Source organism: Salmo salar, chromosome 10 (genome assembly GCF_965601325.2).
Source record: "Salmo salar chromosome 10, fSalSal1, whole genome shotgun sequence".
Taxonomy (NCBI): domain Eukaryota; kingdom Metazoa; phylum Chordata; class Actinopteri; order Salmoniformes; family Salmonidae; genus Salmo; species Salmo salar.
In genome coordinates, this window is record NC_138300.1 from 13,513,698 (window position 1) to 13,537,692 (window position 23,995).

Consider the following 23,995-nt stretch of genomic DNA (forward strand, 5'->3'; position numbering starts at 1 on the left):
ACCTAGAGGGAGCACAAGTGACAGTACCCCCTCCGACGCGAGGCTCTAGCCGCAGGACGCTGACCAAAATGACGATCAGGAGCAGACCGGTCACCTCTGCTGAGGCGCGGGAAACCTGTCGGTCTGGCTGAGACGCGGGAGCATGGTGACCTAGAGAGAGAGCATACGTGACGGTACCCCCTCCCCGGCGCGTTCGGCTCCAGCCGCAGGACGCCAACCAAAGGGATGTCCTGGGGATCAGGAGCAGACCGGTCACCCCTGCTGATGCATGGCAACCTGACAGACCGGCTGAGGCAGAGGAGCCTGGCGATCTAGCTGAGGCATGAGAGCCTGACGAGCCGGTGGAAACAGGGGAGCCTGGCGATCCGGCGAAGGCATGAAAGCCAGACGAGTCGGCTGAGGTAGGGGAGCCTGGTGATCCGGCTAAGGCATGAGAGCCGGCGGAGGCAGGGGAGCCTGGCGATCTGTCTGAGGCATGAGTCTGTAGCGGCTCCCGGACCCGATGTCATTCCCACCGAAGAAAAAAATTATTATATAAATAAAATAAAACTCAGCCAGTCAGGATGGTTCCCTTAGGTGAGGCGTTATTCTGTAACGATGTGTGGTGAGAGTTGGGAAACAAGTTCAGGGAGTGAGTGTTTTAATAAATTAACTCAACATAATACAAAATAAGAACCACGAACAACGCACAGACATGACACAGAAACAATAATGCCTGGGGAAGGAACCAAAGGGAGTGACATATAGGGAAGGTAATCAGGAAAGTGATGGAGTCCAGGTGAGTCTGATGACTTCCAGGTGCGCATAACGATGGTGACAGGTGTGCGCCATAACGAGCAGCCTGGTGACCTAGAGGCAGGAGAGGGAGCACAAGTGACAGCTGTGCAGCCAGACTAATTTGCCATTTCTTTTGCCTGGTCCCTCTCAACCATACAATTTTTTTTCTACTTTTTTTTAATTCCTCATCAATCCATGGGGATTTAACAGTTTTTAAAGTACTTTTCTTATGGGGTTCATGCTTATTAGTAACTGGAATAAGCAATTTTATAAATGCGGAGAGGAAGGCTTTAGTGCCTTATTGCAAACAGGATGAATGTTTTGGAACATTTTTATTCTGTACAGGCTTCCTTCTTTTCAATCAGTCATTAAGGTTAGTCTTGTGGAGTAACTACAATGTTGTCGATCCATCCTCAGTTTTCTCCTATCACAGCCATTAAACTCTGTAACTGTTTTAAAGTCACCATTGGCCTCATGGTGAAATCCCTGAGCGGTTTCCTTCCTCTCCGGCAACTGAGTTAGGAAGGACGCCTGTATCTTTGTAGTGACTGGGTGTATTGATACACCATCCAAAGTGTAGTTAATAACTTCACCATGCTCAAAGGGATATTCAGTGTCTGCTTTTTAAAATTTTTACCCATCTACCAATAGTTGCCCTTCTTTGTGAGGCATTGGAAAACCTCCCTGGTCTTTGTGGTTGAATCTGTGTTTGAAATGCACTGCTCAACTAAGGGACCATACAGATAATTGTATGTGTGGGGTACAGAGATGATGTAGTCATTCAAAAATCATGTTAAACACTATTATTGCACACATGGAACTTATCCATGGAACGTATTATGTGATTTGTTAAGCACATTTTTATGCCTGAACTTATTTAGGCTTACCATTACAAAGGGGTTGAATACTTATTGACTCAAGACATTTCAACTTTTCACTTTTAATTCATTTGTATACATTTCTAAAAACTAAATTCCACTTTGATATTATGGGGTATTGTTTGCAGGCCAGTGACAAAACAAATCTCAAATGAATCCATTTTAAATTCAGGTTGTAACACAACAAAATGTGGAGAAAGTCAAGGGGTGTGAATACTTTCTGAAGGCACTGTAAATACCATCTGAATTAACCAAAACCCCAACTTAAATCAGTCATTTAAATAGCACACTCTAGATGAATGAGTAAAAAAAGCGCCAATTGACACTGAAACAAACTCACTTTTTCACAAGCTCAAAGATAACCGTGCGCTGTATAAAAGCGAATAAAATATAGAATCATTAACGTAAATCCATTAATTTCAGCAATCAATTGCATTTTAGAAGCTAATTTATTTCATGCGTCTGGATGCTTGGGTGGACATATCATCCTCATATATCCCATCCTGGGGATCAACACATCTATATTCCTTTCAGGGAAGAAACATGACTTATCAGTTATTAAATATTTCGCCCTACTATACCTGGTAGAGATGAATTGCTATAAGTGGCCCTTATGCCAGTGTAATGGAGGAATTATCTATTGGCCTAATTGTTAAGATGGTGGTTTCTCACGCAGTAAACCAGGGTTCAGATCCCACCTGTGACACCATCAGTTCATGACGTTTTAGACTATTCAAATGCACAGACACAGCAGCCCTACAATGCCACACTTCTCTGGTTGTCATGGCAGGATTTTAAAGGTGAATAAAAACACAAGACTGACTATTTATGCTAATGAAAATATTAATTGTATATCAAAATGATAAGATACTGCAATCCTCAAGAGCCATTCTTTTTTGTGTGTGCCTGTGTGTATTTGTTCCGGGGTTGGGGTCAATTCCTTTTAAATTCAGAAAGTAAACTGAACTTCCAATTGCAATTTCTATTTTCCTCAAAGCCTTTACTGATGTGTGCATATGAATGAGTGAATATCAGCAGATAAGCTCCCTCCTCTTTCCTACTGAGGAAGCGTTTGGGCGAACTGAGGTCTCCAAATCACCAGTTGTCGTCTTTCTGGAGCCAGATTCCCTCCATCAGCACATTGCCGTGCTCTCCGGAGAATTGCCAGTTGGCTTTGTAGCGCTGGTCCCCTGTGCCCTCCCCGAGGTCCCAAAGCTCTATAGACAGTCTCTCCTCGGGCATGTCCAAGAAGTCCATTAGGTCAGAGGTCATGCCCATTATCTGGAGGTCAAAGGTCCTCGGTGTGACAGTTGAGGCTAAGTACTGGGCCAGGGAGGGGCTGAGACGGTTGGCTCGTGGAGTCGGCTGAGGCTGGCCTTGCCCAGTGCTGCCCCACAGGCCTGTCAGGTTCTTCATAACCTCCAGACGACGAGGTTCTTCAGCTCTATAGGATACAAACACAGCCTCACATAACACCTTGTTCCTGGCCTGGTTCCATACTGTACTGGTATGTGTTGTAGCCAACTCTATCATTGTACAGTATGGGACCTACCTTGTTTCTAGTCTTCGCGGGAAACCAGAGCTATTGAATTATATTGGGTCATTAAATTAACAAAATCATACAAATTCCATAATACAGTATTAGCTGTAATGATATTTACCCAGTGTCTGTATTGTTCCAGGTGTCTCCTGTGGACTGACAAGGCTTGAGCTGGGCCAGATCTCCAGAGATGTCCTTCTTGGCTGCTCTCGTGCACCCCCTGCTGCCATACACCTTATCGGCTGGCCTCTTCCTCTGTCGCTGCTGCTTCTGTCGTAGTGGGCTGGGGTCCTTGGAGTCCCTGATGCTGGGGACCAGTTTAGGCCTCTTGGGCTGGCTCACCTTCTTCTGTTCCGCAATAAAATTCTTCAGCCTCTTCCAAGAAAGGTACGAGGATACCTGACTGGCTTTGGCACCGGCCCCCACATGCTGCACAGAACCCTGGGACAGCTGGGTCAACTTGGGGCATGACAGTTTAGGCCTCTTGAGCTGGCTCACTTCATGATTGGCAGGAGGACCATCCTTCAACCAAGGAATGTAAAGATTTCTTGCCTTCAACAGCTCCACTGTCAGGGGGCAGGAAAGGTCATGACTGGCATTGGCACTGGCATCCACATGGTGTACAGCACTCTGGGACAGCTGGGTCAGCACAGGACTCCACACAGCCTTCTGAGATGAGCCTGGAAAACCAACCCTTCTCAGGATCATCCTGATTGCTGAGGGATTTGTGGGGTGGACACACAGGTTGGACTCCCAAACCTGAAAAGTGTGTTATGAGTTAACAATTGGAATTTCTAAATACATGGACATCATGATTTGAAAGGCTCTGGGAATCTTTTCTATACTAGTAAGGATGGCTTTTGTAGGCCTACAGGCCAAACCTGTCGAATTGTTTATAAAAAAAATATTATTAGGGTTACCTCAAAACAGTAAACCTGTCAACAACTGAAAAACGATCAAGTACATTTGCCTACTCACGTTGCCCATTTTTGAATTCCTTTGTTGAGAAGTTTGGATAAATCTTATTTTGCGCTGAATGGAAGTCTGCGATGAAAGATCTTGTTTGAAATGTCATCCAAGTGATAGCCTATCGAATTTATTTGTTGGAGTTTAACTACCTACAGATTCTGGAATGAAACGTCATAAAAGAGCGCATGGAATAGTGGCGTTGCCTCCACTTCAATGCGCAACCTTATAAACGTTATCGGTCTCAGCTCTTGCACTGAGTTTTCTAATATGTTCAGCTATGCAGTTATCCCTGTGTGATATCATTAACATCTTCCCTATGTAAATCATTAAAATCTTCCCCAAATATATATATTTTTTTAAACTATCGATAATTCTCATTCAAAGATGCGCGCATACTTTACCAGCCAACCCCTTTTACGTGACATTTGCGTACACATTCATGCCCAAATGAGCTCAATAGCATCATTGACATGCAATTAGCAATATTATGAGAAATCTAATGCTGTTCCAGTGGCCAGCGTAAACAAAAAAATAACATGGCCTAATTAACATATTAATGAACTCTTTTGTAATTTAACTGGAATGGCAGGCAAGGCCAACATGTCATGATCTTACAGCTTTACATCACATTTATTTTCAACATTAATTGTTTCGGAATAAATCTTACATCACTGCTGCAGAGCATGATTTAAATTTAGACCGATTAGTACTCAGGGATGCTCCCTGGCAAAGCGACGGGTCTATGAGCACAACACGTTGAAAATACGTTTTTTTTTGTCATTGCTGTAAAGACATTGAAAAGCAACTTTTCAACTCCTCTCGGTCACACTCTGTTCTGCGCTGTCTTCTCAATCTCGTTCCACCCCATGCCGGATCTTCTGGTGTTAGTTTCAAGCTCGTGCCTTTAGATGTTTTATGTGCTGATTACAGACCCATTATACTACACCGATTCTAGCAAGACTTCAATAAGAGAACTATGCTACAAATGAGATATTAGAACACACAAGACAATTTGGGGGAAAAAAATAGGTTTATTGATTTGGACAATCTTGTAGGTTGCTTTCAACTCTTTTCTGATTCAGTGAGGACAGCAGTCCATCTTAGCTTGATCAAACTCTCCCACAAGCCAAGATAAGCAAAAACCTTTTGACTTATCTGAAATGGCACTTTCCATGGCTGCTGCTTTTAATGCAATGACAGGGGTGCCTCCACTAAGAGAGAACACAAAACGACATAACCCAGGTAACAAAACAGCATGATGAAACTGTGGTCAGAGATTGCCCTTATTTATGGGCCTGGTTTCCCAAAAGCATATAAAGGCTAAATTAAATTGTTAGAATTTAGCCTTAAGATGCTTTTGGAAAAACAGGCCCTGGTTCAATCTCAAATAGACAGTAGACTCATCTCTCCACCATGGCTCTATTAGCTCGGTCTGGCTATTTACAGTTTATCTGGCCTCATCTCAGCCTGCACAAAGGAGGGAGAGGAAGAGTAATGAAAAGGAATGTCAGTCGTTGTATTTGTCATGATATTGCTGTAAAGGGGAGAGTGGATGTTGGGCCTGGGGTGGTGGTGGGTGGTGGGGTTATTGTACAGGAGCATCAGTCACATTTAGGGGGGGGGGGGGCTTGGTTATTTGTTATTTGTCGGGGGGTGATGTGATGGATGACAAACCCTCCTCCTTTCTCCAACCCTCAGCTCTACAGGCCACTCCACTGAGGCCAGGGTGGGATGTGACCTCATCCTCTCTCCTTTCCTCCTCAGTCACATAAAACCCCAGGGCTCATTTTCCACGTCAAAGCTTCTCCACCTACTTGATGGACGAGGAACTGGAGGCGGACTCTCTGCGTTTATGCTGGAATGACAAAGAATACACCAAACGCTGTCAGCCATTGGTCCAGAACATATCTGCATAATTTCACATGCAACTATGACAGTGCCCATTGGAACACTACCTAAATGTATTCTCTTTGACAAGTTCTATTCAGCCAACTCCTGTTAGACAGCCGGGCTGTATTCATTAGGGTACACTATATCAGAACGTATAGCGACGGACAACGAAAACAGGCATTCCTCATAGGACAAGCTCCGGTAGTCCCTCCTCGTTTATATCCGTTTTATTCCGTATGGTGCCTAATGAAAACAACCCAGGTTTGTGTGTGTGGGGTGGGTTAAAAGACTTACTGAGTTGGGGGTGAGTGGGGCTCCCACCACGTCGATGATCTGCTCCTTGGCCTCCCCATTGATGTCATCGGGGCCGGGCACCTCCAGGCCCCCCAGTCCTCATCCCCCTGGGGGCCTGACAGGGCCCACCCCTCCTCCAGCCTTCAGCAGCAGGACCTTGTAGAAGTGGCGGGGCATCTGTTGTTCGTACTCACAGTTACCATGGGCCTGCTTCAGCTCCTAGACCAGCACCATGCCAATGAGCAGCTCATTGAACATCTGGACCATCTCCTCCGTGGGCTTGGGGTTCAGGTCTACACAGAGAGAACAGAGTAGGGAAAGATGGAATTAGAAACACGCAGAAAGTATCCCGCGTACCACTTTGAGCCCTGATTTAGGTTGTGTGAAACCGCAATGCATTGTCAGTAACCAAATAGTTTGCCTTGTTTTACTATTCCTACATGGATATGCAAACTCAAAAGGCGTTGTAACTCCACTACCTGGTAAGAGTGCGTTGGTATTTTTGGGATGGTCTCTCTTACAGGTTTAGCCAATTTTTTTTGTCAATGCTTTCTGATTTCTGTTTTCTCTATTCAGATTGGTGTGGTAGATGTTATTTCTATAGCTTGTGTGAGATAGTGCCTTGGTTTGCTTTCCGTATCATTTAGTCCTAGGATATGGTGGTGGTAGGTGGTAAATGTGCACTCACCCACTTCCCGCTCCGTCACAAACTTCTCAATGGCCTTGATCTTCTTCTGGCCTACCGAGCTCGGCAGTTTCATCTGTAACACACACAATAAGTCGGGGGTGTCAGCAATATATGGATAAACGTCCTCACCTCTGGCGGTTTATTCGTATGAAATGCACTTCAGCGGGGCCGATCAAAATGTATTTATCCGGCCGAGTCTATCTGACAGATTATCTGAGGAGAGCTCCACTCCTTTAGCCCTAATGCATTTTGCATAGAGAGTAACGGCTCCCCATCAGTCTTTCAGATGAATAAGCTCCCTCTGCTGCTACGTCTTACAGATATTAGTGCGCCACAAACGGCATAAATCATGGTTTTTGCTAATGAGAGCTAGGACTGTGTCCCACCTCCCAAATGGCACCCTATTCCCTATAAAGTGCACCACTTTTGACCAGAATCCTATGGGCCCTGGTCAAAAGTAGTGCACTACATAGGGAATAGGGTGCCATTTGGGACTTAGGGCCAGGTCTAACATGCTCCAGCCACTCTCAGCATACATCACAAGCTATGAGACCACGCATGCTAGACCGGTGACTTAAAGTAAAATAAATGGATCTTTTGGACCCTTATAAAAATGGAACGTTGCTGGAGAGTTTTCCAAAACCATCTCAAATTGATTGTTTGAGACGAGTGCTTTATATTGGCCTTTTGTAAAGTTGAGGTCCTAGGATGATATTTAGGAGGGGAACAATCTAAGCAAAACCCATATGCAGTTCCTATATATAAATCATATGCAACTGATCGTTTTAGTGAATGGCCATGCTTACCCTCTGACTCCAGCTGATTTGAAGTCAGGGAATTTGATGCCTGCCATCTCAGGAACAGCCTGTTGTGGACAGACGGAGACAGTAGAGAGGTGAGCAAGACAGACTTAGCAACTTTTTTAAAAAGCAGGGTGGCATCGGGGTCCTTTAAATGCAAAACACACTTGAAATCGTAACCACACACACCAAAAAATATTGATAGGAGTTGAGAATTGCACATGGCCTATTGGAGGGCAAGGTGGAGTCCTTCACCATATTTCTCACAACTATCAGATACTCTCAGATCTCTACAAAAGCATGGGGGGGTGATGGTTGATTTACCGGTTTCACGGTCTCTCATTTCAGTAGGAGCTTCTTTTTCCTGGCCTTGCGCTATGCACGTCTCATCTCTGTGCTGGTGTCGGCGGCCGTGATGAGCTTCTGCAGGACCTGGGCCTTCTTCTCACGCTCCTTTTTCCTGCTCTCAATCTTCCGCAGCTCCTGCATCAGATACTCCTCTTCTTCCACCTGCAGGGCAAAACGGGGAAGTGCAACGTGAGTGCTGGGTCATGTTCATCAGGACAAAAATTAACAATGAACTGAAACAGGGAGGTACTATCTGAGCTTGTCCACTAAGAAATTTTATTTTGGTTTTCCGTTGCAAATTTTTTTTGCCCTAGTGAATACGACCCTGGACTATAACACAGCATAAAATGTTGGATCCAAACTGGGGAATCGAGACAAGAAGCTCAAAAAGGCATATCCATAAGAACAGGAGGTGAAATAAGCTGCACCTTCAAAACACTAACAGTGGAATTGTCTTAATAATAATAGATTTATTTTTGAATAGCGCTTTTCATACAGAACCTCACAAAAAAATAGAATTGGGAGAAAAAAAATCTGCCAGCCAGATGGCAGTTCATGGGATATGGTCTTCCACGGCTGGATGATGATGCAGTTCATTAAAGGAGTAGTTTAAGTGGAGGTGGCGTCGATGGTCCAGCCAGGGAGGGAAAACATGTCAGACTTGAGCATTTCCTTAGGCACCTCTGTCTCTGACGTTCTATCAATCACATTTATTTATAAAGCCCTTTTTACATCAGCCGATGTCACAAAGTGCTGTACAGAAACCCAGCCTAAAACCCCAAACAGCAAGCAATGCAGATGAAGAAGCACGGTGGCTAGGAAAAACTCCATAGAAAGGCCAGAACCTAGGAAGAAACCTAGAGAGGAACCAGGCTATGAGGGATGGCCAGTCCTCTTCTGGCTTTTCCCGGGTGGAGATTATAACAGAACATGGCCAAGATGTTCAAATATTCATAGATGACCAGCAGGGTTAAATAATAATGACAGTGGTTGTAGAGGGTGCGACAGGTCAGCACCTCAGGAGTAAATGTCAGTTGGCTTTTCATAGCCGATCATTCAGAGTATCTCTACCGCTCCTGCTGTCTCTAGAGTGTTGAAAACAGCATGTCTGGGACAGGTAGCACATCCGGTAAAAGTCAGTTGGCTTTTCATAGACAATCATTCAGAGTTAGAGACAGCAGGTGCGGTAGAGAGAGAGTCCAAAACAGCAGGTCCGGGACAAGGTAGCATGTCCAGTTCACAGCTACTCCTGTGTAGGTATGCTTAGGTGCGTGCTGCTAACCTGATCAGGCGTGCGGTTGAATGGTCTCTGCAACTGCTGTTTCCTGCGACTCTCGTGACGCGCAACAAATATGTAGATCTTGGGCTCTGTCCATGTTGCAGCCCGGACCTTGCTCAGTGTGCACAAATGTTGTAGTAACATTCCTTCAGGTTGTTGAACGTTTCTGAAAGCACAAATTCCTGGAATGTTTACGGAATGTCTATTATAATGGAAAGACATTGTATTTCATGAAGTATCACATTCCAAAATGTGCTTTTAAAAAATGGCAATATTCAAATTGAAACGTTTTTAAATGTTTAAATCCTTCCTGACTGCGATGTGATTTGTGGATTCAAATGAAGTATTTAAAGTGTGTGTGTAATGTCAGTCATAGATAGCCTCCGCTGATGGTAGGAGCGGTTGTGGACGACGATGAACCGCAGGTCAAAGCACTCGCACAGGTCAAACAGTTGGTCCGTCTCTGCTTTGGTACAGCCGTCGTCATGGAGATACATCTGATACTCCTGCTCCGGGTACACTGGCACCTGCACTGCCTAGAGATGGGGAGGGGGGGAGAGAGAGAAACGGGGTGAAAGCGGGAGAGAGACAGAGACACGGGGGGGAGGAAAAGAGAGAGACGGAGGAGGGAGAGAGAGAGAGGGAGGGGAGAGAGAAAGGGGGAGGTGAGAGGTAGAGAGATGGAGTGTGTGAGACCAACAGTGATGGAGAGAACAACAGAGAAATAAACAGCCAGACAGAGACAAAGAGAGTGAGAATGACGGCAGAGAGAGAGAGAACCCTCTATTTACCTTGTTGAAGTGGGCGAAGGGGTAGTCCTTGCTCCTCTGCCATGCGTCTCCAGTGGTGGAAGATGGCTCCGTGTTGGCGGGCAGTGTTTGTGAAGGGCATCCATTTCCAGGGTTGTATCCGGCTTACAGCCCAGCTTGGCCTTCACCGTCCGGTAGCCCTGAGTGGTGTCGCTGGGCAGCAGGAGCAGAGCATTTCTGCTGAGAGACAGGGGGTGGTCAGTATACTTTAATAAAATGACAAGCCTTATTAATGCAGTGATAAATTAATAAAACATTTAAATCACATCAAATTCTATGAGGGATCAGTGTTCAAGTACTAAGCTAGGTTAATGCTCAAACCAAGAGGCAGGCCAGCTGGAAACGGGACGTTTGGGTCAAACAGGGTTCCTACTTATCTGAGTAGAGCAGGGCATTTAACCTCTCTGTGCATCCCCTCTGGTCTCTTGAAGGTCAATGTTTCGGTCGTTTTCTTGGACTTTTTCTGGAATAGAGGGATTGAGGGTGAGCATGCAGATCATTCAAAATCAGGTGTAGTATCCATATCAGCATCCATGTAATTTAGCTAGCTAGCTATGTAAACTAAAGACTGTCTGTGGATAAGTTAGTCAAACTCAACAATGCAGGGTTTTTCTGCATAGAAAAGTCTTCTCAAGCTCTGTCAGGTTGGATGGGGAGTTTCGCTGCATAGCTATTTCCAGGTCTCTCCAGAGATGTTCGATCGGGTTCAAGTCCGGGCTCTGGCTGGGCCACTCATGGACATTCAGAGACTTATCCCGAAGCCACTCATGTGCTGTCTTGGCTGTGTGCTTAGGGTCATTGTCGTGCTGGCAGTTGAACCTTCGCCCCTGTCTGAGGTCCTAAGCGCTCTGGAGCAGGTTTTCATCTAGGATCTATCTGTGCTTTGCTCCGTTCAGCTTTCCTTCGATCCTGACTAGTCTCTCAGTCCCTGCCACTGAAAAACATCCCCACAGCATGATGCTGCCACCACCATGTTTCACCGTAGGGATGGTGCCAGGTTTCCTCCAGACATGACACTTGGCATTCAGGCCGAAGAGTTGAATCTTGGCTTCATGTTATGTTAAGCATATCCCAGTTTAGGTCACCTAACAGTACGAACTCTGAAGATAAATGGGGGGGCAATCAATTCACATATGGTGTCCAGGGCACAGTTGGGGGCTGAGGGGGGTCTATAAGCAGCAACAGTGAAATACTTATTTCTGGAAAGGTGGATTTTTAAAAGTAGAAGCTCGAACTGTTTGGGCACAGACCTGGATAGCATGACAGAACTCTGCAGACTATGTATCCAGTAGATTGCAACTCTTCCCCCTTTGGCAGTTCTATCTTGGTGGAAAATGGTGTAGATGGGGATGGAAATTTCAGAATTTTTGCTGGCCTTCCTAAGCCAGGATTCAGAAACGGCTAGGACGTCAGGGTTGGCGGAGTGTGCTAAAGCAGTGAATAAAACAAATTTAGCGAGGAGGCTTCTGATATTAACATGCATGAAACCAAGGCTTTTACAGTTACAGAAGTCAACAAATGATAGCACCTGGCGAATAGGTGTGGTACTTGGGGCTACAGGGCCTGGGTTAACCTCTACATCACCAGAGGAACAGAGGAGGAGTAGGCTAAGGGTAAGGCTAAAGGCTATAAGAACTGGTCGTCTAGTGCGTTGGGAACAGAGAATAAAAGGAGCAGATTTATGGGCGTGGTAGAATAGATTCAGGACATAAGGTACAGACAAGGGAGAATGTGAGTACAGTGGAGGTAAACCTAGGCGTTGAGTGACGATGAGAGAGGTTTTGTCTCTGGAGGCACCAGTTAAGCCAGGTGAGGTCTCCCCATGTGTGAGGGGGGTGGGACAAAAGAGCTATCTAAGGCAAGTTGAGCGGGACTGAGGGTTCTACAGTGAAATAAAACAATAAGAACTAGTCAAGACAGCAGTAGACGAGGGATGTTGACATACTGACAATGTTAAGACTACACACGAGTTAAGTAACCATCTGTCTTATGTAACCATACCAAACATAACATATCATACTCATTGTGTGTCAGTTACATTTACTATGTTACGTCTAGTCTATGAGACCAGAATGTCCTGGAACATTGTTGACATTTTGGAAGGCAACCAGTGATGTACCAAATATTTTAACTAACCCCCTTTCATCTGTGAATATACATCATTGTAGGCAATCCGTCTGCCTAGGGAGACTGTAATAATAAGATCCTTTTTGGTCTGTTGGTGCCCAACATAACAGGTGGTGATGGGTTGGACACATTCACTCATATAGATATAGAGGTCTATAGAGCCTGTCTGCATTCCTGATTTCTGTAACCATTAGCTAATCTGTGTAATATTGTCTTAAGCTAAGAACCAATTGTTTTGTAAACATCTAACGGGGCACACACTGATTCAAATCGACGATGTATCCAAGTCTTTTAAATGAAATGACTTTGAACCAACATGGAATAGACATATTCACTTTACTAAAACTTTTATTAAAAACAACCATACATAGAACGTTATTTGTTGTGAACATATGATCCTGACCCACATTTTTCAAAGTAACGTTACACAGACATTAGATTGATCAGTGGTGACCCTGTTTTAAGCCCCACATTTTTTTTGGGGGGGGGGGTCTTGCCTGTTTTGCATGTTATTTTGGCATTAATACGTGTCACATATCAGCTTGCAAACAATGTAAAAAATGTATATATCACTGAGTTAATAAAGCCGCATACATACATGGTCTCTTTTATGTTTTCTTAAGTAAGGCAGCTTCAAAATGCAGGTGTTTCAGCCTAGCTCAGTGCTTTCTGTGGTGGTGGGGCAGACCAGCAGAAAATACAGAGCGTTGCACCATGATTGGCTCAGTGTTCTGTCACTCATGGGGACACTACGTTACATTAGAAGTGCCCATACAAGAAGGATCAATGTCATTGGCCACCCATAAAATTACATCAATTCACATTATATGTACAGTAGCTTTGAATGGACTGCTTTCAAAATCTTAGCTAGCAGTCATCGTCAAATTCAACAATGAGTGGTTTGGAAGGAATCAGTGACAGTGGCTGTGTGGTCCCAAATCTACATTGCTTCTGTTTGGGGTTTTAGGCTGGGTTTCTGTATAGCACTTTGTGACATCAGCTGATGTAAAAAGGGCTTTATAAATACATTTGATTGATTGATAATTTGGTCTATTTACCCCTCTTAATTTCACCTACTGTTCTGACATGGTGGTGCACATGTAGCCTATAACCTGTTTTAGAGAAATGTAATCATCAAATTTTGTAAGAGCTTTCATTGTCTGCATAAATGCCCCCTTTATTTATTCTACGCTTCTGACTTGGTGTACAGGGAGAACACTGTAAAAACGGCCCATGTTCAGAATTCTGTCGCTGTACATTTCAAAAGTGCTAAACAAATAGTTATATTGACTATATCCGTCCTAGTTCGCTAATTAACGTCTTGATCGAAATTACGGATTGCCTCTTATCCTCTTGTCGTCCCCTTATTCCATAGTTTGTACATCTCAATTGTCAGCAGAAACTACATTTGTTTAAGCAAGTCAGCCATATCAACTATGTTTTTTTAAAAGGCAGTAAATGAGGCTGAATTAACTGTTTCAATGCCAGACAAAGACGCTGATAGCCAGGTGTTGCAGTGGTAAGGTGTTGGGACTGCTGTTGGGACAGCTTTAAGTTGACCCTAACAGTTTGTGGGCACTGTTTGTCCCCGTTATAGTGCAATTAATTTATTGTTTAGTGTTGTGTTGTGGCTTTGCTGGCATGCATCCCATTTGTTCGTTTTTTTGCCACACCAAGATTTACATGCTAAAATCACCACTGAGAATGATAATGCAGTGTTGCCTAGAAGTGACATTCAGAAGATATTGGATGGGTTAAACAAAACACTTAGGATTACATACATTGACGTTGCTAAAATTGTTTTGTTAAACTTGGATAATTGAAAAAGAACTACTAACTACCAAGTGATCTTCGTTCACTTTATCTCCTCATATTCATGTCCCTCTACTTCCTGCTAATTGTCCTTGATCTCGGTGGTGTACACAGGCTGAACCACCACACGGTAGGAGAACTGGTCTGAGTGGCACGGATAGGCCTGGCCCGCAGTGATGTTTGCTGGGATCTGGGCCTGATTGCCGCCATTGCCAATTGTGGATGCAAAATCCTGGACATGGAATACAAACTCCCCTTCACACATCAGGACAACCTTGTTGAGGTAGCGGATGCTGTCCTGATACTCTTGGGGCAACTCCCTGTTATTCTGGGCAGTTAGCGAGACCATCGGCAGCGACGGACAGAGGATACCGCTGTTTGAGCATTCATGGTTGTGGATAAAGACCCTGGTGTTCCAGTTTAGCTTTTTGAACAGGGAAAAAAAGGCACTGTTGTGCACAGGGCTGTCAAAGTTGGCACTGAGGCTGTTGAGGTTCTGGCCTGAGTGGGAATAGTGTCCGATGTATCGGAACGTGGTGACATCCTTTGAGCTGAAAGTGAAGCTCCATGGCTTGCCAGTGTAGATCCTGGGTGTGTATTCCACCTTTTTAAGGAGGAGGCCCCCAGCTAGCGTCTGGAAGGGTAGTGCATTGAACTGAAAGCCCTGCAACATGCCGGCATTATAACGCTCTTGTTGGTCCATGTACAGTTCAGACTTGGCTTTGAGGTTGAACAAATCTTCAGCAGCGATCATGGGAAAACGGATGTGGTCCAAAATGGCGACCTGGTCTTCGTGGGTGGACGAGTTACCCTGTTCCAACACCCAGTCCTCCAAACCCTTTAGGAGGAAGGCCTCATCTGGCACTACCACGTCTGAACGGGCTAGAAGGGTCTTTACTGTGCCCAGGGCAAGACCAGTCCAGGCTGGGGAACGGATCAGTGACTCACAGTTCCAGGCAAGGTAGCGCAGACAGGTTTCCTGCAGAACTGGGTCCCCTGTGTGGACTGAGTACTCGTACAGAGAGGTCTGGGTCTGGAAGGAGGCATCATCGGGGAGCAGCCAGGTGAAGAGCCTCCCTGCCGCCTCCTGAAGCTGCTTCAGACCCCAGTTGGACGCCATCTTGTGGATGCACTGGGCAGAGGACATGGTCACGTTAATCTGCCACGTGTACAGATACCTGCAGAAGATAAAAAGATTACAAAAATACATGGATTCTCTGCCACGGCAAAGCTTTGCTTTGCAGAACAATATTGTTGATGTAACAGTAACTAGATTAAAGTTTGTTAGCAGGTTGGTGCCACCTTACCTCAGGAAGTCGGTGACATGTGGCCGGCAGTTGAGGCTGACGTCTAGGTTGAGGTTACTGAGGTTCTCCTCTTGTGTGGCGTTTAAGATGGAGGCATTTGGGTCCAGAGTGACAATCAGCTTGTGAACACAGATGGTTTCCACAGTGCTGTTTGCAACCCGCACCATGATGTCAAAGTCGCAGTCGCGTCCACTGTCAAACAGCGCCCCCATGCGGTTACCGAGGCCTGTGTTGTGGTCCAGGGTGTAGACGCGACTGTTATTCCGAGACGATTCTGATCAAACAGAACAAATATTGATTAAGCACATCATATGCTGAATAGCACAAACAGTTTATCAACAAAATATCAGAAATGTATCAAATATTTTCTTCAAATCCAATAGCCATTCATTGTAAACCTCTTTGAACATGTAACAGTTGTAACATCTTCATTAGCATCGCAAAGTGAGCCATGGGCCAATAACTTCTGCTACTGGATACTTCAATTCTGTCTTTGTGCCTTTCAATGAAACTGTGTCTGGTTTCTAGGGCTTTGTGTATCAGTCACTGTGGTCACTGTAGACCTGGGTTCAAATATTATTTAGGGTATTTCAATAACTTTCAAAGACAAGGAGTTGAATATTGGAACGCATTTGGAAATACACATATGCACTGACTCAAATACACACATACATTTGATCAGTTTGGTATTTGAAATCATGTATTTGGAAATAAGTATTTGAAAATACCTTAAAATAATAGGCTATTTATAGGAAACTATAACAATAGAAGTTCATTCCAGCCACATTACTTGAACATACTAAAATAAGTATTTAAATAATAAATAATCAAATACACGTGTACCTCTTTCACAGACCACACCGGCATCCTCAGCATGCTGACAGTCAGTAACCCCCCAGCCTTTGAAGAGACAGTGGGACAAGTCTTTCTCTGTCCCCTCACAGTTTAGATCATCCATCCAGATAGGACCAGATCCTAAGGCCGGAATACAAACGTGTCACGGGTCAATGCAAACAAACAGTGCAGACCTCCATTGTATGCTAGACACTGAATGTACAAAACATTAGGAACACGTGCTCTTTCCATGATATAGACTGACCAGGTGAGTCCAGGTGAACGCTATGATCCCTTATTGATATCACTTCAATCAATGTAGATGAAGGGGAGAAGACAGGTTGAAGAAGGATTCTTAAGCCTTGAGACAATTAAGACATGGACTGTGTATGTGTGCCATTCAGAAGGTGAATGGGCAAGACAAAAAATATGGTAGGGGTATGGTAGTAGGTGCCTGGCACACCGGTTTGAATGTGTCAAGAACTGCAACGCTGCTGGGTTTTTCACAGTCAACAGTTCACGTGTGTATCAACAATGGTCCACCACTCAAAGGACATCCAGCCAACTTGACACAACTGCGGGAAGCATTGGAGCAAACATGGGCCAGCATCCCTGTGGAACGCTTTCGACACCTTGTAGAGTCCATGCCCCAACGAATTGAGGCTGTTCTGAGGACAAAAAGAGGTGCAACTCAGTACTAGGAAGGTGTTCTTAATGTTTTGTACACTCAAGTGTATATGGTTCTGAATGGTGAGGTCATACAGATCTAACCTACCTTGTCCGTATATCCCACCCACCACAGCAGTGAGAGCACCAGGGTAGTTGAGATAGCGACACACCACCTGTGCCTCAGCAATGTCCCAGTTGTCATCACACACGGTCCCCCACTGTCCATTATAGTAGATCTCCACACGGCCCTCCACGGCCAGCTCACCCCCCACCAGCCTCATGTCCCCATTCTGTACCCCTGAATGGAAGCATTAGAATACAGTCAGTAAGTCAGTCAAATAGTCCCCCAAAAGCACTGATAAATCTGGACAGTGGAAAATCTCCATTGAAATAGCTTTTCAGTCCAAGCCTAGGCTTAACCTGTCTCCGGGAAATGAATTGCACTTGGAAAATCAGTTTTAAGGGTTTCCAGCTGCAGAGGATGACCACTGCATGAACTCACCCACAGACAAGCTGACCATGAGCAGAAGGACACAGGAAATTAGGCAATACTCCCCTGACATGTTTCTAGCCAGGCTCCAGGTGATAAGTATCTGAAAAACATGGGTAACGAAGAATGTTGAGAAATGTGTCTTCTGACTCTCCCAATGCCCCCCCCCCCCCTCCCCCTCCCCCCAGATAGAGACACACAAACTACGGATGTTAAAGGTTAACCTAGCTGTCGAAAATACATCTGACCGGTCATGCTATCAATCTATATGTTCATTTGCATCATTTTGTAGAATTACATTTGTGTATTTTCCTTAGTCGTCATGCATCTTATTTATCACAGGCGCAGAGCATACAGAGCCTAGTTTGAAGAGTAGAATATCCTATCACCTGCCAAAGAGAGAGAGTAGGTCCTCAATGGAGTGAAAGGTGCTTTTGTAAGCCCAGTCGTTGCGCAATAAATAACAACTCTAAATACAATCCCATGTTAAAAACTTTGACGGCCACGATTAAAAAGGAGCTATTTTTATTTCTCAACCTCAACTCGTACTTAAAGCGCGCCTCCCATTTGCCATTCCAGTGCATAGGCTATAGTCAACCGTAGGCAGGCTATCAGCACGTCACCCACCACTTTGCAATGTGAGCTTGAGGCAGGAATTGTCTGAAAGCTTTACTTAAAATAATGAGGCATGTCTTACCTTGCTTTAAAGTAGCCTTGAGAAAATCCATCCATAGAAACGAGGCGGCAATTATTTTATAAAGACTTCCTGGTGCCATTAAACAGCATTTCTCTCCTGTTCTATTGGCTTTCATATCAACTTTCTTCATTGTTCAGAAGCCGAAGGCACAATCCTAGTTATATTAGCAACCAATCCTAGTTGTTGTTATAGATTCCCCCTCTTTCTAAGTTTCTAACAGAGATTTCCATCTGTCACATATGGAACCACTCGCATTAGGTGCTCTGTTTTGAACTGTGTTTTCCAGCGAATTCCATTTTTGCAAATGTTTGAAAATTCCTTTTTATTAACTACATTACAAGAGTTGCATGTTCAATAACAGGCTATAGCATTTTGACTGTAAGACGATAGGCTTGCTATTGTTGCATGTTTCCATTAAGCTCTTAATGAAAAATGTCCGGTCCTTATATGCATTTATTAACTGGGTGCGTCGAGCCCTGAATGCCGATTGGCTGACAGCCGTGGTATATAAGACCGTATACCACGGGTATGACAAAACATGTATTTTTACTGTTCTAATTACATTGGTAAACAGTTTATAATAGCAATAAGGCACCTCTGGGGTTTGTGATATATGGCCAATATACCACGGCTAAGGCCTGTGCCAGGGCACTCTGCGTTGTGTCGTGCTTAAGAACAGCCCTTAGCAGTGGTATATTGGCCATATACCACACCTCCTCAGGCATTATTTAAGTGATAATGCCCAAGAAGCCAGTGTTTGGAGGATATATTGGCACGGGTGTTGTTAGGCCCGAAAAGAAGTCGAGGGCAGGCAAACCGTGCCAATATATACTCCAAACACCGGCTTCGAGGGCATTATCACTTTTATACAACGGGTTACCAACATATTCAAATAATGATTGACATATTTTAATTCAATGTTATTTTGATGAATTTATTCATACTATTTCATCCTTCCACAAGATATAGTCCCGAAACAAATCTAGTGTTGCTACCCAAGCCAGCTGGTCGTTCTTTCTATTGGTTAGGTTGCCAGAGATGGGAGCCAGATGTTCAGTCTTTTTGTTCTGTATCTTCGGACGCGACCCAGTCGTTCGTTCTAAATGTCACATTGCCATACTGGCTGGCAACGTTCTTATCCCTTGCTTGCTAACTAGCCAACTACGGCTAACTTACGATCACGTCAAAAACAGTGCAGACAGAATAACAACAGTAGCTGTATTTGTTTAAGCTGTTTTCTAGTGACATTTGGATGCATCCATAACAATGGCCTAATGAGGCACGATTTCACCTGGCATAGAAAATGTGCTCTCTAGTTATGGACACTGTTGTTCAGAGGAGCTAGCCAACAACACAGCTAACACAATAACTTCAAACTGAAGCTGCAAACTAGCTGCCCTTCATTCCTTTTACCGTTTTTCAATTGACAATTCATTGTATAGGCTATAGTGATGCCAGCTGATTCATGATTTCGATTGTCTGAGGAACGCTGCCTGCCTCTCTCGTCTCGACTCCCGACCCCTACACGTTCATTACTATGGGCCAGCTGGAGATCGAATTTGAATATTGAAACAATGTTGCATATGTCAGAGACAGATCGTTTATACTGTTTATACAAATCTTTATACAAGGTTTATACAAATACCCGCTGTTGAAAACTAAATGGTAGTCTAAAAGAAATGTGAGATCATGTCTAGATGCTTTTTATAGTGGAGATCAAGTTTATAACTTCCCTGCCTAGGCTGATGAGAAAGTGGATTGCGCAGTCAGATGGAACAGAGTAATAGGAATATTGACGTCATAGATTTACCCTGTGGTAACTTGTGGAATAGACACTGGCTGGAATGCACGTCAACAGCATCCTCCCAGACATCCTAGACCCACACCAATTCGCATTCCGCCCCAACAGATCCACAGATGACGCAATCTCAATCGCACTCCACACTGCCTTTTGCCACCTGGACAAAAGGAGCACCTATGTGAGAATGCTGTTCATTGACTACAGCTCAGCGTTCAACACCATAGTGCCCACAAAGCTCATCACTAAGCTAAGGACTCTGGGACTAAACACCTCCTTCTGCAACCTGATCCTGGACTTCCTGACGGGCCTCCCCCAGCTGGTAAGAGTATGCAACAACACATCTCCCATGCTGATCCTTAACACTGGGGCCACTCAGGGGTGTGTACTTAGTCCCCTCCTGTACTCCCTGTTCACCCACGACAACGTGACCAAACACGACTCCAACACCATCATTAAGTTTGCTGACGACACAACAGTGGTAGGCCTGATCACCGACAACGATGAGACAGCCTATAGGGAGGAGGTCAGAGAACTGGCAGTAAGGTGCCAGGACAACAGCCTCTCCCTCAACGTGAGCAAGACAAGGGAGCTGATCGTGGACTACAGGAAAAGGCGGGCCGAACAGGCCCCCATTAACATCGACAGGGCTGTAGTGGAGCGGGTCGAGAGTTTCAAGTTCCTTGGTGTCCACATCACCAACGAACTATCATGATCCAAACATACCAAGACAGTCGTGAAGAGGGCACGACAAAACCTTTTCCCCCTCAGGAGACTGAAAAGATTTGGCATGGGTCCCCAGATCCTCAAAAGGTTCTACAGCTGCACCATCGAGAGCATCCTGACCGGTTGCATCACCGCCTGGTATGGCAACTGCTCAGCATCTGACCTTAAGGCGCTACAAAGGGTAGTGCGTACGGCCCAGTACATTGCTGGAGCCAAACTTCCTGCCATCCAGGGCCTATATAATAGCTGGTGTCAGAGGAAAGCCCATAAAATTGTTAGAGACTCCAGTCACCCAGGTTATAGCCTGTTTTCTCTGCTACCGCACGGAAGCGGTACCAGACCGCCAAGTCTGGGACCAAAAGGCTCCTCAACAGCTTCTACCCTCAAGCCACAAGACTACTGAACAATTAATAAAATCGCCCCCGGACAATTTACATTGATCCCCCCTCCTTTTGTACATTGCTGCTACTCGTTGTTTATTATCTATGCATAGTCACTTCACCCCTGCCTACATGTACAAATTACCTCAACTAACATGAACCTTTACCGGTACCCCTTGTATATAGCCTCGTTATTGTTATTCTTATTGTGTTACTTTTTATTATTATTTTTACTTTAGTCTATTTGGTAAATATTTTCTTAACTTTTGAACTGCACTGTTGGTTAAGGGCTTGTAAGTAAGCGTTTCACGGTAAGGTCTACACTTGTATTCGGCGCCAGTGACAAATAAAGTTTGATTTTATTTTACTTTTAACCAATCAGCATTCGGGATTAGACCCACCCCGTTGTATGACGCTTAAACATAGTATCAGAGAGGAAGAGGCGAAGCGAGAGGTTTCGCTCTCTCCAAAATCTATCCAGAACAAGCCCAATGCGTTTCTATGTCTCCTGCCTTCCAGCGGTGGGACGACTACCATTGTTAGGGCAGAGAAATACGAATCTCGTCATTATATACAGATCTCTGATAGTATTTTCTGTTGGTAACATAATTTTACTGTTTGGAAAAAAAGTAACCATTTGTTAGCCGGTTAATTTTTTTACCTTTATTTATCTAGGCATATCAGTTAAGAACAAATTCTTATTTTCAATGACGGCCTAGGAACAGTGGGTTAACTGCCTTGTTCAGGGGCAGAACGACAGATTTTTACCTTGTCGATCTTGCAATCTTTAGGTTACTAGTCCAACGCTCTAACCACTAGGCTACCTGCCGCCCGTTAATGGGGGTCAGTTAGTTGGCAGCAAAATTGACCGAAATGTGCATTCCTAACACACACTAAAGGAACATATTGTGCAACATTTCCGAAAACATCCAGCAATCAAAGAAATGACAAACTGAAATGCACACTAAAAACATAATAAAGCCATTGCAGAGGTATACATTACTTCAAATATAAAATCAGAACTACTACTACACTTTTAAAAGGACAGACAATTTACACTGTAGATTGTTACAACAGTTAACCACTGAGAGCAACCTATTGTCTCGGTCTCTCTTGATCATTGATTTTGCTTGATCACTTATTTTAATTGTTCCCTCCAGTATTATTAGCTTTTTGTATTTCAGTTACATGAATCATTGTACATTCAAATGTTACAAATAATAATACTCTACCAATTGCTTGCCTAAATTGCCTCGCAGTGCCTTGCAGTTAGTTTCTGGTACCTCTGAATAAATACCCCCGTTGAAGTTGATAATCACTGTTTCTACATAATCCCCTCCCTGCTTGTCCTCGAGGGCTGGCCAAATTCATGAGTTTCGTTTCTTCGGAATGCTCAAATGACATTGAATAGGAGATGCATGCATTGCTAGTCCTAGACTCCTACATGTTGCAACGCCTTTAATGTGCGGCGTCCTATGTAGGTTAAACTGGATATGATTATGCCATGTATTTCGCAAACGTGTTCATGACCAAGCACGCTAGATTCCCAAAATTGCATTGCCACGAACGCTGGATTATAAACTTGTTATTACATTGTTTTTACATATCCCATACATCCCTGTGTGGGAATGGGAAGACCCCCATTCCGGGTTAGCTAGCTAAACAGTTGATTCAAACAACTTGAAAAGCTGTGGCTACCTTATATCATCTAATTTACTAATGAATATTGATTTGACGTTCGCGAACAATTCGTTCGTTTTGAACGAGATTTTTTACTGACTCGAGAGTCGTGATTCATCTTTCTGAGTGACTCGTTCATTTGACCTGTTATTAGTGCTAGCCGCAATGAGTCATATAAACAGGATTCATTGTCCGGACCAGTGGACGCGTCATGATAATAACCATAAAACCTAGCGGTCAAACACGAAAATGGTTCAAATCGTTTTTTCAAGATTCATTTTTCACATCATGGATTTTACAAAACACTTCAAACTAAGTATGTGTTTATTGTAGGTTTACTTTGGCGTGACGTTTTGATCACTGTGTAATTCGCTACGTGACAAATTGAGTTTTATCAATACATTTGCCTGGGGGTGAAAGTAGATTTAATTTCTTCTCGTTGCAGCATCTCCAAAATCATGACAAATGTATTCACAAATGTAAATCACTTTCCACAAATGTAAATGACCAATCCACAATATAAAACACTTTCCACAAATGTAAATCGCTATCCACAAACCCAATTCACTATCCACAAACAAACACCTTTTGATTTGTATTTGTACATTTTTTATAACTGCAGATTTGCATGTTATTTCCAAGTAAAATGACTGCCATAAAGACTTGCACATAGGAGAGATACGTGCAAACATGACAGATATGGCAAACCTGGAACTCCATATTTGGAAGCGCTTAGGTCACCTGACTTTTAGCTGCGATTAGACGACAAGAAAAATACAAAAAGTTCTCACACATAGAGAAAAAGTTGTCACCATAGAAAGCGATTTGTATTCATAGAAAAAATGTTTGTGTCAGAGTGCTCAAGGAAGCAGGAGGGTTGAAGTCAGGTGCAGGAGACACAAGTCCGTGAACACACGTTTTAATAAATAATCCACACTTGCCAAAAACAGGTAAGGCAGGGCAAAGTCACACAAATACCCATAAACAGCCCGAACACAGCGTAGGGACGCAGCCCAAAACATGCTGCCACAAAACCCACAGGCAGAGGGAAAAAACACCTGTACCCCAGACGTACAACCTGACAAAAAATAATCACGCACAAAAACAAACCTACACAGAAAGACTAAATACCCCCCACTAATGAACTAATACTAAACAGGTGCAAACCTAAACTAGACCTGACCAACAGAAAATAAATAGAGG

At 44.1% G+C, this 23,995-nt stretch overlaps 2 protein-coding genes and 1 non-coding gene across 5 annotated transcripts; all 3 read right to left on the bottom strand.

Moving 5' to 3' along the window:
• Positions 1–1,774: 1,774 nt before the first annotated feature.
• Positions 1,775–4,449, bottom strand: LOC145850186 (uncharacterized). The gene is made up of 3 exons (XM_082956595.1): positions 4,174–4,449; positions 3,317–3,954; positions 1,775–3,099 (listed from the first exon to the last, which is right to left on the bottom strand). The coding sequence occupies exons 1-3, from the start codon at positions 4,180–4,182 to the stop codon at positions 2,751–2,753; spliced, it is 996 nt and encodes a 331-aa protein (XP_082812721.1). The 5' UTR covers positions 4,183–4,449; the 3' UTR covers positions 1,775–2,750.
• Positions 4,450–4,713: 264 nt separating this feature from the next.
• LOC106613461 (DNA methyltransferase 1-associated protein 1) lies at positions 4,714–10,517 on the bottom strand (the record flags this gene model as incomplete). The annotated part of the gene is made up of 8 exons (XR_014378945.1): positions 4,714–6,019; positions 6,349–6,641; positions 7,037–7,109; positions 7,851–7,901; positions 8,161–8,346; positions 9,467–9,615; positions 9,829–9,999; positions 10,255–10,517. It is a non-coding gene; the product is annotated as a DNA methyltransferase 1-associated protein 1 (transcript).
• Positions 10,518–12,729: 2,212 nt separating this feature from the next.
• On the bottom strand, positions 12,730–22,605 carry LOC106613533 (galectin-3-binding protein A). Of its 3 annotated transcripts, none has more exons than XM_014215893.3 (6): positions 22,356–22,605; positions 17,524–17,614; positions 17,128–17,319; positions 16,362–16,493; positions 15,519–15,792; positions 12,730–15,389 (listed from the first exon to the last, which is right to left on the bottom strand). In XM_014215893.3, the coding sequence occupies exons 2-6, from the start codon at positions 17,582–17,584 to the stop codon at positions 14,294–14,296; spliced, it is 1,755 nt and encodes a 584-aa protein (XP_014071368.2). In that variant the 5' UTR covers positions 17,585–17,614; positions 22,356–22,605; the 3' UTR covers positions 12,730–14,293. The 3 variants fall into 3 exon arrangements, with proteins under 3 accessions (XP_014071368.2, XP_014071369.2, XP_045543296.1); XM_014215894.3 differs by having other exon boundaries at positions 22,345–22,598; XM_045687340.2 differs by lacking the exon at positions 22,356–22,605 and adding an exon at positions 18,209–18,875.
• Between the last annotated feature and the right edge of the window lie 1,390 nt (positions 22,606–23,995).

What these genes read in the sequence shown, in the direction of transcription:
- LOC145850186 (XM_082956595.1), bottom strand. An exon ending in TGGAACAATACAGACACTGG is followed by an intron (nt 3,100 to 3,316) that starts GTAAATATCATT and finishes TGTATCCTATAG; the next exon opens with AGCTGAAGAACCTCGTCGTC.
- LOC106613533 (XM_014215893.3), bottom strand. Translation starts at nt 17,584, where the DNA reads ATGTCAGGGGAGTATTGCCTAATTTCCTGTGTCCTTCTGCTCATGGTC. An exon ending in CGGTGTGGTCTGTGAAAGAG is followed by an intron (nt 15,793 to 16,361) that starts GTACACGTGTAT and finishes CTGTTTGATCAG; the next exon opens with AATCGTCTCGGAATAACAGT. An exon ending in CATGTCACCGACTTCCTGAG is followed by an intron (nt 15,390 to 15,518) that starts GTAAGGTGGCAC and finishes TATCTTCTGCAG; the next exon opens with GTATCTGTACACGTGGCAGA.